The sequence below is a fragment of the Gambusia affinis genome, linkage group LG05 (genome assembly GCF_019740435.1).
Source record: "Gambusia affinis linkage group LG05, SWU_Gaff_1.0, whole genome shotgun sequence".
In the NCBI taxonomy this organism is placed as follows: domain Eukaryota; kingdom Metazoa; phylum Chordata; class Actinopteri; order Cyprinodontiformes; family Poeciliidae; genus Gambusia; species Gambusia affinis.
Genome location: NC_057872.1, coordinates 23,558,201 through 23,573,106, shown reverse-complemented (window position 1 = coordinate 23,573,106; position 14,906 = coordinate 23,558,201). Strand labels below are relative to the sequence as shown.

Here is a 14,906-nt window from a genome sequence, read left to right as displayed (position 1 = left end):
AAACATTTTTCTTTTCATTTTTCATACTGTCACCTTCACTGCAAAAACACAAAATCTTTCCAAGCATTTTTAGTCCAGTTTCTAGTGCATTTATCTTAGTAAACGTGAAGCAAGACAAAACTATCTTACAAGTAACTTTTGCAGCATATATAAGAGTTTTTTAAGTCAATAATTCCTTAATATTGATAAAAAGTAGCAGTTCCATTGGCATTTTATTTCACTTATAGCAAGACATTTGTCCTAAAAGTGAAATAAATGCCAGAACCAGAACTTTTTCATCAATATTAAGCAATTATTAACTTAAAACAAGCTCCTATAACTTCCTGAAACGTTATTTGCAAGCTAGTTTTGTCTATTTGACGCGTAAACTAGACCAAAAATGGTCAGATTTTGTGTTTTCACAGTGAATATCTCATACATATTACATTTTAAGTTAAGAAAAAAAAAAAGAAATAGAAATTCCAGCTGCATTAGATATGTTTTGATTAACTGTCTAGATTTAGATGTCGTTTAAGATTCAGACGCTCTGAAATGAATATTTTACTCTGTCACCTGTTAAGATCCAGACTCTAGATTCGTGTCACTGCAGGGCCAAAATCTTGGGATGAATTTGAAGGGAATATGCTTTGATAAAACTGCAAGACGTGGAAACGTGAGCCCAGAATCTGTCAGACAGATGAGAACAAACGATCTGGGTCCACAAATGAGAAAACGAAGCAAAAATAAACAGAGAAAACGGTAATGTCAGGGGCAATCTAATCTAAAGTAGGTGCTTTCAGGAAGATTTTGGATGAAGATATCGGTGGATATATTTAGTTTCTCTGAAAAAAATGACATGTCACTTCTTTATCAGGACTCCAATATGTCAGACAAAACCCTGCAGACAAGTTTTAATGTGCAGATACTATATTAGAAACAAAACGACATAAGTGAGACTAAAAAAGCCACTTTTTTATTAGTGCTGAAACTGTGTTCAGATGGAAACTGAACCCAGTTTGCATCATGATGGCATGAGGCTACCATGTAGCTCTCCTCTGAGTCTTATCACACTGCTGCATGTGATAAGAATGAAAACTGCTCAGGAATAACCTTAAGCTGCACTAATCTGCCTCATCTGTGGCTCCCAGAACCCTTTCAATTAATTTCTCTCTGCAGAACCAAAAACTCCTCCCCGCTGGAACACCATGATCCGTCCTTACACTCAACCACGGAGTTTACTAGACAAACAATTCGCTCCCGATCACATTTCCAGTTCAAAACCAATTCTCTTTGTTGTTAGGACCAGTTTCGATTAATTCTGGAGCTGATGCAATACAGTGTAACTTTAAAACTTGAGCAGGTTCTTGCTATAATGCGTAAAATATGTTTGTGGATTTGATTATTGATTATTAACATATCATTGATGGAAGGCAGAATGAAGTTAGTTCATTTCAAATAAAAGCTACATTTTGACCACTGCTTTAATTTGATCCAAGTTGGCAGGTTTTTGGTTTTAATAACGAAAAGTGACCATTTAGGAAAAAAATGTAGCATCACGGGCGTCTGCAGGATATTATTGGAGTAAAAGGACAAAACTATCACTGGACCTGACCTGCAAGAGCAGAACCACATCTCCAACGCGCATCATGTCGCACAAAACCAGCCAGAACTGCACACACGGTAAAAAGCTCAGGCGGGTCCAAACAGCCGCTCTTAGAACTACGGTAGGAATCAAACGCCACTCGTTCATTTTTAGCTCACAGAAAAAACACCAAGCAAGCAAATGAACAAAAATAAACTGACCAATAACATTCCCATCCCAGACGCTTCGTACAAAATGTTTTGACACAAAAGATAAATTTTTCTCCACAATTTCATTAATAGTAAAGAGAGTTAATGACAAAAAAACATCAAAAAACTTTTTTTTTCTTTATCTACTTAAATGCAATTTAACTGCCTAGCAAAGAAGGAAAAACAAGCAGAAACACTCTGCATTTTAACAAATTCAATAATTTCCTTTGGCATCATTTATCGTTTTTCTCTTTCTACCAAAAACTGGACAATTAAAGTCTTTATTCTGGTGCTTTGGTCTCAACTATCCTTTTGTGTTTTTGTTTACAGAGGCTTCATAATTCATTTTATTTGCCATTTTGTTTATTTATTTTGGATATTTAAAACATCTTCCAGTTCCAGTGTTAAATGTTTGCTATTATTTAAAGTTTATTGATATTTGAAAATATGTTCTTGCCATTATTACCATTAGCTTAGATGAAAATGATCTTAAAATGTAACTTTGGGGACAATTTATTGTCCAGATCAATTTGTTACCATGACAGGCCTTCACTTTACTCAACTGAACTCAAACCTCCTCTTTTATATCATTTGTTTTATTTTTAATTACTAACCAACTTTTCTGGATAAAATGTGTTGTTTTTTTTAAAGACACTCATAAAACAATCTTATATCCGGGGCCACAAGTGCCACAATTGCATGAACTAATAGGTAACTATTTAAATATGTGCTCATTTAAATAAAAAAACTGGAGTGCTGGCAGTAGAGTTTGCAGGAAAAACCAAACCAGCTGCTCTCGCCTTGCCTTTGTGCTTGTTCTTCTCAAACCGAAAACTCCTCGTAAAGCAGCTTTCCACCTCATTGCTCTCTTTACACATGCACTTACATGTTTCAAGTCTTCTTCTGTGGCTTGCAGTCATATTTTCTGCAGCATTTTATTGTGTTGCGGTGCCCCACCGGGGCAAAGGGAAAAGAGAGCGAGAACAAACATCCATTCTCCGCCTCTGGCCATGGACTCCCTGATTTTTGACTGTCACTCATCTCAGAACAAGACTGTGCAGCGCTTCGACAAGAGACTTTGGTATTATTGTCATTTCACGCAGGTGCGGACACGCTTCCACCGTTTCCTCTGTTTATTCCCTCTTTTCTCTTCCCAACACATGAAAAATTAATTTAATAGCATGAATCTTGCCATGATTAAGTGTATTCTCACTCCTGCGGTGCGTTAATGGAAGAACTGTCATCATCAGGATAGCATCATGTGTTTTTTCTTTTATTTTTCAAAAAGAAACAGGGCAACATAAATGTTTATTGAGCCCTGGAGGCACGTAAGCAAATGTGACCTCATCTGAGCCGATGTAAAGCGTCTGCTTTCAGAGGGGAGTGCAGATGGAAAGATCTGTAAATCACAGAATCCGCTCCACTCGGTCAAACAGCTGTGCGGTTTCTGTGCACGATTTCAGCACAATCACAAATCTCCAGCATCTAATGTGCTTCGCGGGCCTCACAAACTCACAGTGATTTGCTTCATGCGTTTTACAGTTTTCAATCCGCAGCTCTTAAGTACGACGGCGCATGTGGGCCATGTGAGATGGAAGAGAAACAGTAAGGAGTACATTTCTGCCAAAAATCTCTAATTTGTAGCAAAAAACAATCGCAGGAATTTTCTGGAAAAAAACCTTGGGAATATCTGTGTTTAAAAGTAAGAAATTGTCTAGAAAGAAAACTCAAATGTTCTTGCTTTTTCTAAAAAAACAAAAAACAAATGTCAGGTTGATCTTTTTCTAGAAAATGTTTGACTTTTCAATCTCATAATTTTTCGTATTTGTAGAAAAAAAAATTCTTGTTCTTTTCAAGATCATTTCTGAGATTAATCTAAAAATTTTGAAGTTTTTCTAGAAAATTTATGAGATTGATCTAAAACTGAGGGTTTTTTTCTAGCAATTTTTTTACTTTTCAATCTTTCAATTTTTCTGAAGAAAAAAAAAAAACTTGGAATTTTTTTTTTCCTTGAAAATTTCTGATAATCTCTCTTTAGCAAATTTTTGACTTTCAATTCCAGAAATGTTCTTCTTCTTCGTAATAAAAAAGAGAAAGAAAACAAGACTTAGAAATGTTTTGAAAACTTTCTATTTTTTCTATCTAATTTCAAGTTTTCTTGAAAATTTCTGGTAATATTTTTCTTGCAAATTTTTCACTTTTCAAAATTTCTCAGTTTTTCTCTAGGAGATTTTCTCAAGAGATTTTTTGACAGAAATTTACTCCTCCCTTTTTATATATACACAATTCAAATAAAAAAAATACTTTATTGATCCCAAAGATAAATTAAGTAATTGTTATTTAATTTCAGCCTTTCCCATGTTAATCAGCTGCTCCCTGTTGCTATGGTTACGCATCATCACAATATTAAAATACAAAGGTCAACAGAGTTCTCATGTGACCTCGCACTTCTAGGAACTTTGTAGCTGACGGCCATCTTGGTAGGTGTCCATAACTAACTGTCATGACAGTTGCTATGGAGTTGCCATGCCAACAGTAAGCAAGCCACATTCTCTGTCTCATATTGGTCGATCCCGACAGCAGTGATTTTGTTGATACATAATTTGGTCTGGAGTGTCAACAAACTTTCTGTTGGTTTTGAATCCACGATTCAGTTATGGTTTGCACTGCGCTTGCCTACCAAGATGGCGGCTCAGTGGCGCGGACCAATTCTGATTCAGACTTGTGGGGATAATGTATGGTGAAAAATCCGTCCAATTATACCCAGTATACAAAACAAGAAGAAACTGTTGTCCAAAAGAGGTATTTTCAACCCAGAAAGGCAGGAATGACAGTTTGAAAAAGAAAAAATATCAATAACACTATATATCGTCTCTTTCCTCCACTCTGATGGTTCCTATATGACCTGATTCAGTTTCTTTAGCTTTTGATTTTTTTTTTTTTTCCACAGCTTGTTATCCCCACGTCTGCGCGACACATCAGTCCCCGGTTTAAGACTTGTGTCAGAGGCGCAGAGAATGAGCTGCCCTCGGAAATCTGGAACTGTGAGGAAAGTTTGGAAAGCAGAAGACGAAAAAGAAAAAAAAAAACTCAAGAAAAGTTGGATTAAACAGTAACTATGAAAGATAAGGAGTGGTGTGTTCAAGTGTCTGTGTGTGCATGAAACCCAGAGGTGATTTCTTTGTGTTAATCCTGCACCATTTGGAGGGTTTTCAGTGTTTTACTCATTATCTGGAGAGAAGCCTGTTAAATACAGATTAGGCAGCGGAAGGATCCTGAACTTTCCCGTGAAACAGAAACAATCTGTCTTCTCCTGGGTTATCGGGCTACTTCTCTGTGACGTCCCCCCTCCCACTCTTTCATCTCTTTATTCCTTCCCACTTCCAACCAGCTGTGCTCCATATTTCACCCTCGCTTTCCAACAGATTTTTAAATGAATCCCTTAAATTTAAGCAGAAACTTTTAGCCTTTTATCTACGTTTTCTTGTCTTCCTTGAGGAGCCATCTTTCTTTTGATAACCTCGCTGATTTAAGCTGTCGCATATTTTCTCCTGATAACGTTTGACTTTCAAAACGAGACCGAAATGGATCCAAACATTCTGACTGGTCATGAATTCAGCGAGGTTCAGCCTCATGTTACGTCTGTGTTTAAGGAGGTTTCCATAGTTAGAATATCAATAACAACAACAACAAAAACTAGTGAAAGATTATCAACAGCAGATCCATAGAAGAAGGAGAAATCTTGGTATGATTTGACGCCACATAATGAACCAAATTAGAAATAAAAGAAGACTGATTCAGTTCAACATTTCATAAATTTAAAGTTCAAAACCTTAAAAGAGACCTACTACGCAAAATTCACATGTTGCACATTTTTATAATTCCATTTGTTTCTCTACTGTTTTACAGATCCTGTATTAATCATACATCATCTGTATAATATATATATAGGTTTTTAGATAAAAAAACAACTTTGTTTATAAATATGTTTTACCCAAAACTCCCCAGTGGTGGTTTTAGCTTCACCATTCATAAAGGAATGCTGTGTAATAAAATGTCTATTTTCGTATTTAGTTATTTACTCTTCTAATGTACTTCTCATATGGTCTAAAGAGGCTTATGAGGTTGATTGAAAATCTGTAGAATGTGGGAAATCTTTTATTTGATTAATCGATTAATCATCAGAATAATTTATAGCTAACATTGTTGCGAATTAAAAGATCTGATAAAAATACAGAAGCAGAACCAAAGATGTCAGCTGTATGATGATACATTTATAAGGTTTGAGCGATATTTAGCCAGCAGATGACTTGATATGTTTTCAAGGTCAGGAGCAGAAAGTGGAGACCTGCCATCTCTTCTTTCTTCACATAAATCTCTCACTCACCGTGTTGAATCCTGGGAAAAGGCTGATGGCCGAGGCGGTGTCCAGCGGGATCGGGAGGAACGGCTTCATGCCCAGCGAGGTTTGGACGGCCGGCAGGGTGGGACGCACCAGCGCGGGCATGAGGCCATTTTGACATGTGTTACCTGCAGGAGGACGGAGCAAAAGGCAACATGTTGAGCAACTGAGCCAAAATCTATTTACCTCACATCCCATGAAACGCTCTTCCTATTAGATCTGTGTCATCTGCGTCATCGATATCTCTGTCCCTTCGCGTCACATGTGCTGCTTTTCCAGCTATTTAGCACCTGTGCTGCTAAGGCTGCCAAGTCAAGTCGTCACAAACTGGTTTAACTGGAGCTGAAGCCAGAAATGAGCACTTTTCCAGTAGGAAAGTAGCTTGCAGTTAGAAGAAAAAATGTGCTTAAGGGTTTACAACCTTTAAAACATTTATGATTTTATGAAATTTTGAGAATTTGTCACAAATTCTGGAATAATTTGATCAGATTTTCATCATATTGCGAGCATAGCACTACAATATATTTTTACTCAAGTAAAAGTAAAAAGTATTTACTGAGTAACTGATCAAAACCTAAGGCATTTAATAATTAGGAATTAAATCATCAAACTGTAGAAAATCCAGAGATTTTACTCAAGTAAGAGTAGAAATACTTTATAATGAAATTAGTCAAGTAGAAGTAATAAATACTGCCACCACCGTACTTCACAGTTGGGATGTGTTTTCAACCTTATAATCTTCCCCCTTTTTACTCCACTTCTAACGTTTATCAGTATTGTTTCCTGTGTTTTTCAAAGTTGATTTTCCATTAATCCTATTGGTTTTAAATCCTTTAGATGGTGAGAACTGAACCCTCAGAGCCACATAAATACAGTTACAAAATCAGCCTTCTAACAACATTTCTAGGATTAAATCACTAATGTCTCAGCAAGATCTAGAGAAACTCATCCATGTATTCATCTTCAGTCGTATTGATTACTGCAGCAGTGTCTAAAAACATCAATCCTCCAGCTGCAGCTGATCCAGAACGCTGCTGCTGGAGTTCTGACTAAAACCAGAACATAGAGACCATCAGCCCAGCTCTAAAGTCCCTACACTGGCTCCCTGTAGCTCAGAGCATAAACTATAAAATACTGCTGTTAGTTTATAAATCACTGAACGGCTTAGCACCACAATACATTAAAGATCTGCTGCTGTTGCCATAGCAACCTTCCAGGCCCCTCAGGTCTTCTGGTTCTGGTTCTGCTTTACATCCACAGAACCAGAACCACACTGTATTTTTGTCCACAAAACTTTACTAAGTGACTTTGTCTAGTTTTAGTGCAAATATCTTCGTGCACTTAGAAGATATCTGTACACTTAAGATAAGACTTGGTAATTTTTTGTGTTTTTGCAGTGTAGACACGAAGAAGCATTCAGTTTTTCTGCTTCTCAAATCTGGAACAAACTTCCAGAAAACTGCCAAACAGCTGAAACACCAAGTTCCTTTAAATCCAGACTAAAAATCCCATCTGCTTTTAATTAGCAGTAAGTGGGACATTGATCAACATATTTCACATTTACTTCCTTTATGATGGTACTTGACAAAATATAATGCTTGTTGCAGGTTTCATAATCGGTTACTGTATCATGTTTTTATGGTGTAAACCAGTTTGCCTTGTTGTGGAAATGTGCAATACAAATAAACTTGTTAGAAAGTCAAAAATAAATATATCATGGGCTCATGCCTCTGCAGTTACGATCTCCTTCACGACCATCGCAGCTTGTAAACACGTTTAGCGGTCGGATCATTTGTCACTTTATGCTTTTGGATTTGCTCTCAGACATCCTGCAGAAGAAAACCTTTTGGGTTAGTTGTGTTGTTTTGTCTTCTTTCAGAGACATTTGAGAGAGATCCACTCTCTCAAATTAGAGAAACCTTTTGATTCAAAACGCTTTGTTTACATTTCATTTCTGAAAAGGAAAATAAAGCCACGATTAAAACTTTTACTCCACAGAAAAAGGAAATTTGCTTTTTCTTTCACTGAAGTTAATTTTCTCACCTGTGATTACAGGAACAGAATATATTTTCCAATATACTTTCTACTAATTTACTTTCTCTTTTAGATTTTGTGCAGGTGTGGCTGAATCCTCTCGCTTTTAATGGATTCTCTATTTATGCCAGCCTCTAATTACAACACAACCAACCAAACAACTCTATAGAGAACACCATGTCAAAATATAATTTATGCTTGACTTGGAGAAATTAATTTTTGCTGTCCCGCCAGCTGCGTTTAGAAATTGACATAGAATCCTTGAATTAATGATCCATAAATATTACTCAGTGCTTCGGGAAGTGCTCTACTTTCAGTTCTTGAGTTTTTCTGAAGAACATTTAAGGTCTAGAGGTCTGCAAATGTTGAGTCTGCAGGTCATGACCTTTGGGAACTTTGCACCTATTGACTCTAAAGTGGGTTTAGTGCAGTGGTGGAACGTGTCATGGTACCGTGCTGGCGGTTTAATGGTAGAAGCATCTGAATTTAAAGGGAAAAAACATGTAAAAACCTACTTTTTTGAGCTTTATATCATGTTGTAGTGTTATTTCCTTATTAAAACCATTCCTGCAGTGTTGCTTTGATTCCTTCATATTACAGAAATCCTTTAGGTTGCAACATTTGTTACATTTTCAGCTGCTGTGGTTTGTTTTCACACTGCACTGAGTCAAACGAATCAAAATTAAAAACCTGTTCCCCTCCTCGCCTGTGGTGGCGCTGCAGCAGAATGAAACAGAAGAAAACGACAGGAAAATCTTCCTTCTTCACAAAATGGAAACAAACATGGAGTAGCGTCAGATGTTAGCAGGATTTCTCTTTCTGCGTTTGCTAAAACACCATGAGCCATTTCTCCATCTTGTTCTAGAAACTCACTTTTGTTTATGTGATTTTTACCCAGAATGCTGTTTGTTTTTCATCCAGTGGGTAGAGAATCCAGAACGTAAGAGTAGAGATACTTCATAATAAAATTACTGATGTAGAAATAATAAATACAGCTCAGTAAAAATATTCCTAAATAGTTACTCAAGTAAATGTAAGTAGTTACTGCCCAGCTCTGATTTTAAGAGATGTGACATATTGTATATAAGAAAGAACTAAACCATGAACTCTATGATGAGCACAGGACCAAGCAAAAGACAGCCAGACCACATGATACTGCCATCACCGTACTTCACAGTTGGATGTGTTTTCAGGTTTGCAAGCTTCCCTCAGTATTGCCTCCTGTGTTTTTCAAAGTTGATTTTCCATTAATCCTATTGGTTTTAAACCTTTACATGGTGAAAACTGGACAGCCAGAGCCACATAAAGACAGATACAAAGTCAGTCTTCTATCACCTGATGAACAACTAGTTCTATTGGCAGATTATTTCACTTATAATATGGGGAAATGTCTTGTTATGAGTGAATTTACCTGTCAATGAAGCTAGTACTTTTCATTAATATTAAGATCTCATATCAGTCTTTAAATAAGAGCACTTTAAATAAAGTGTTGCCAATGTTTCCAAATTAGTTTCTTTCAATAGAAAACGTATTAAACTTTAGTAAAAACTGCAGGCGTGTGTCTGTGTCTGGTTAATTTTTGGTTATAACATGTTCGTTTTTTATTCAGCTGGTGGAAAATCCAGAAATTTTACTCAAGTAAGAGTAACGATACTTTAAAATAAGTAAATGTAACCATTTACTACCCAATCTGACTAAAAGTCTACGCTATGTGGACAGAAGTTACATATTGGGGTAATGTTATCTTTTCATAATTGATTTGAAGGTGAATTCAGGTTGAAAATATTTAAACTTTTCCCTAAGAGCGGGTTGGGTTAGCAGGTGAAAAGTGCATTTATTGTTTTTTTTCTCCAAAATCAGACGCTTGCTGAGGTGGAGCGGCCCCACAGCAAGTCTTATGAGATGATTCAACAGTAAGAGAGGCCTGGGCCACACATCTCTAGGAAAAACAAAAGTAAATACTCCAGTTTTATTATCATGTGAGAGCGCCACGCCAGCAGAGAGCTTTCCCAACCACGAGCTGGAAACAGGACAGAGCTGATTTCAACACGTCAGGATTGAAAAGAAAATGGCAGAAAAAAAAAGAGAAAGAAACTGCCCCTGCGTTCCAAAACATTAGGAGTTAAAGAAGCTATTTCACAAAGCCATAATGAGAACCAGAGGGGAGATTTTTTCATTTTTATCGCAGCATAACAACAGCAAAAACCTGAGCCAGGAGGCTCAAAAGCGCTGGCATCAAACCAGTGTCATGAGACAAATAAAAACAATGTTTGCCACGTTTCAGTCCCCAGGCTGTGGTTAGGGGTAAATAAAAAGCAAAAGTCATGAAAACAAGCAGAGAATTGGGAGAAGCCACAAACTTCGGGGCCTTATTTTTTTTTTTTTCCTTTCTTTCTCCATCTTTTGCTGCTTCCTCCATCCACCGGAGCGCTGCCATCTGTTGGAAAAAGCGCACATGCGGCCTTTCATGTGGAGGCACGTTCCGGTACCAACTTTAACAAAGCTTGCCCGTCTGCGGGGATCAACCGTCGCCCAACATGCTGGCCTGACGTCACCACTCAGGATCGCCTCACCTTGCTAACAGCCAAATGAGCCGTCCGTCAGAGTGAGGCGCGTAGCCAAAAGCGGATCATCCAAACACAGCCGCGCTGGTGTGAGAAGTTCATCTGCAGAGCTCTGACATATGGATTTGTTTGACGGGGTCGTGTTTAGTGTACGCGCTGACGGATGGGATCTGACGGGCCATCATGGCTCAGGTTTGGGGATTTTTACTTTTTCCCCTTGACCTGCAACATCATCACATGAAGCCGATTTGTTCCACCGGAGAACCACAAGAAGTCAAAGTGAAGTTTAGGTTTTTTTTTCCTCCGACACACTCAGGAGTGGAGATGCACTGTAAAAAAAAGTTCTCTAACTTACGGTAAAATATCAGCAGTTGAGGTTGCCAGAATTTTATTGTATATAACAGTAAAATCTATACCGTAAATATACCACATTTATACCGTATATCGGCATAAAGTAGTAGTAAATTTACTGTTTATGTAAACAGTAAATTTACTGTATATTTACCAGAAATATACGGTAAATGTTACCATATACCGTAAATATACATCATAGAGAAGCGATAGAAACCTAAAGAAAGTAATAAAATCCTTTAATATCTTAGACATCACGCCATCCTTAGTAAAACGTACGATAGCTGGAAGTTACCAGGTTGTTTATACTTGCATATAACTGTTTGAACAGATTAACATGGCAGCTTCAGACATCTGGAAATTATTCCCAAAGACGAACCAGACTTCATCACCATCACCAGAGCTTACCCAGTTATAGTATATTTTTATTGATCAGATGTGTCTGGTTTGGGAGCACCAAATGGAAAAACAGGAAGCAGATGCTTTGTTCTAAACAAGCTGAAAACCTGGAGAATGAACACTGCAAAAATACTCAATTTTACCAGGTAATTTTGATCTACTTTTTACGCAGTTGGTAGAGCTGTTGCCTTGCAGCAAGAAGGTCCTGGGTTCGATTCCCGGCCCAGGGTCTTTCTGCATGGAGTTTGCATGTTCTCCCTGTGCATGGTGGGTTCTCTCCGGATTCTCCGGCTTCCTCCCACAGTCCAAAAACATGACTGTCAGGTTAATTGGTCTCTCTAAATTCTCTCTAGGTGTGAGTGTGTGTGTGAATGGTTGTGTGTCCTGTATGTCTCTGTGTTGCCCTGCGACAGACTGGCGACCTGTCCAGGGTGAACCCGCCTCTCGCCCGGAACGTAGCTGGAGTTTGGCACCAGCAACCCTCCCAACCCCAATAGGGACAATGATCAACAGAAAATGGATGGATGGATGAAACAACTAACTTACAAGTAATATTTCTGCAAGATATATAAGCTTGTCTTATGTAAATATTTCCTTAATACTGATTTTAAAACAGTACTGGTTCCACTGACAGATTATTTCACTTATAATAAAACATTTTCTCCATCTTATAAGTGAAATAATCTGCTGGTGCAACTAGACGTTTTTCATCAGTATTAAGAAATTATTCACTTAAAACAAGCTTCAATATCTTACTGAAAATATAAGTTAGTTTGTCTTATTCCAAGTGTACTAAGATATTTGAGCTAAAAACTGGACAAAAATACTCGGTAAGATTTTGTGTTTGTACAGAATTGTACCACTGTCTTTATGCTACATATTAAAAAAACAACTCAAGGAAGGAGTTTGAATCGAGTCCACGTCATACACCCGGTAGCTGTGTTGCATCGAGATTGAACTAAAATTCACACCATAAACCAATCGCTCTACAGTTCACCTTGAATTGTACCAATACTCCAAAATGCTTCATACAATAATTTTAGTCCACAGTCTGAAGCGATTGTTGTGCTCACATCTTCACAAACGACCCACACCAAAGGGAGAAATTAAACAGTTTGTTTTAAATAGACTAAACACCTCATGTGTGAAAACACCCTAATTTGATACACGCTCTCTGTCATTCTCCATCAGGAACCCAATTTGTGACTAAGAGCTTCAGTCTTAAGATGTGTCTTCAGTTTTTCCATTTAATCTTCTTTTCTCATAATGCCAACAATTTCTTTTCTGCATCGACATACAACTTTCTTCCCTTTCTTAACAATGTAATAGTGGTCCTTTTGGTCAATTACTTCAATTTTAGCTTTATTGGACCACCTTTATTGGACTTTATTGTGCTTTACTATACTTATAAAGCACATCTTGAGACTTGCTTTGTTGTGGAAAATGACACTTTTATCAGCTTCAACTATAATATTCACAACATCTTTACTTTTGTTGTAGTGTTGATTTGACCATTTCACATAGTGTGAAATGGTCAAATCACAATATGACCATTTCACCATAAGTCACATTGAAAGTGACCTATTGTGCTTAAAAAACTAGGTAAGTTGGGTTTCTGCGTGATACAGAACATTTTCATCACATTTTCCACACAAAGTCATTCTTAGATAATGTGATTTAATCAGTTCAGTTCTGCCTATTTGGGGGCATCTCATCTCTTTAAATCCAACCAACAAAAATGCAGCATGTGGTTTCTGAATGGTGAGTCAACAACCAACCAAACAGTAAAACCAGCTGTTGGAACTCAGCTTGGGTTGCTAGGTAACGGGCTGGGCTCTACTCGGGTTGCTAGGTAACGTTACATTCCAAAGATTTTTAAAACGGCTCATTTTTAACACAACAAAAAAACATTAACTTACTGTCATAAAAAATGGCTGGGTGTTTTTGTTAAAGAACTTGGACTGTTTATTAGAAGCAGCAGAAACCAAAATGGAAGAATAAAAGCACAGATCTCCTTTAATATCCGAGACATCACACCATCCTTAGTGAACAGGATGTTTATACTTGCATATAACAGATTAACATGGCAGTCTTTGACATCTGGAAATTCTACCCAAACAAACAAAGCTTACCCAGATATAATAATGTTATTATGGATAAACATATGAATAAAAAACAAAGGTTTTGACTCTTCACTTCTTCCAGAAACTCCAGATCTTAATGCAATAGAGATGATAAAGTATAACTATTTTTTGCAAAACAAACTAAAGCTAAAAGCTCGTTTTCTTCCATACCACACAGGATTTTTTTGGTCTGAAAAGGACCAATAAAATTATTAAAATCTAATCTCCAGAGGGAACGCATTTCAAGCCTAAATGTCACAACAATACATTCCATAACTGCTGACATGTTTCATTATGGCTTCCGACCGAGCCGTGGTCCTTCTGTGTCTAAAAATCTGAGCCACTGGTAAGTATAGATGTCAGATCAGTGTAGCGTAAAAAGTACATTTCCCAGTGGAAAGTGGTGGTGTTGAATTTTACTGTGGTGCAGAAAATCACATGGTTAGCTTGAAACAAACCTCAAATTTGTCCCGTTTGACCAAAACAGGAAGGAAAGTTGCTGCCACACAGTTTCTGTTCTTGCCACAAACTTGTATGTCGTTGGATTGAAAAACAAATTGTATTTCCCAGGCCATAAGTCACACTTTATTCATAGTTTGGCTGGTTCTGCAAATTATACGTGTTTTTCTCCTCTAAATGACGCATTTATTGACTGTTGCATTAAATGTTAACTCACACTGACGGACATGAACCAAGCGTTAAATATTACCATCTGCAGCCGCAAAGGACAGCTAATCAAAAAGAAAGATGGCTGGAGGAACGAGTCCACAGTTGGCTGCAGAGGGAGGCTCATTAGCAGAGGTGGGTGGAGAACCCAAAAATTATACTCAAGTAACAGTAGAACTACTTCAACATATTTTTACTCAAGTAAAAGTAAAAAGCAGCCATCCAAGAAATTACTCAAGTGAGAGCAAATAAGTATTTGGTGAAAAGAGTTTCCTCAAGTAATGAATAACTGATCAAATTATCAATCATTTAATGTTGAAAAATTACATCATCAGACAGGCCAAAATATAAAGTAAAGTGGAAATTTTGGTATTTTAAGGACGAAAATGGCAATAATTTATTGCCAGTCAGCTGGCATTAATATGGCATAAACAAAGTGTTAATGTTATGGCCAAATAAATAACTGTTGTATCAGGGTGAACAAACTCCTGCCTAAGATCAGTAGCTGTTAGCAATCGCACTGCTAGCGGATGTTTGGTGTACTACAGAGCAGAAAACTGACGTTGTTGTTTCTCCCTCCATCCAGTGGGCGGCGCA

General features: G+C 37.4%; 1 protein-coding gene and 1 long non-coding RNA gene across 4 annotated transcripts in view; one reads left to right on the top strand and one right to left on the bottom strand.

Annotated features, from left to right (window-relative positions):
• LOC122831275 overlaps window positions 1-4,849 on the top strand; it is a 43,226-nt gene extending 38,377 nt beyond the window's left edge. The window contains exon 4 of the long non-coding RNA XR_006370666.1: window positions 4,721-4,849. This is a non-coding gene — a long non-coding RNA (uncharacterized LOC122831275). The remainder of the gene's footprint in view (window positions 1-4,720) is intronic.
• The window catches only part of znf385d (zinc finger protein 385D), a 141,135-nt gene that overhangs the window by 71,615 nt on the left and 54,614 nt on the right, over window positions 1-14,906 (bottom strand). For all 3 annotated transcript variants that reach the window (XM_044117354.1, XM_044117352.1, XM_044117351.1), the window contains one exon: window positions 6,158-6,300. In XM_044117354.1, the coding sequence (XP_043973289.1) occupies window positions 6,158-6,277 (120 nt within the window). In that variant the 5' untranslated portion in view covers window positions 6,278-6,300. The remainder of the gene's footprint in view (window positions 1-6,157; window positions 6,301-14,906) is intronic.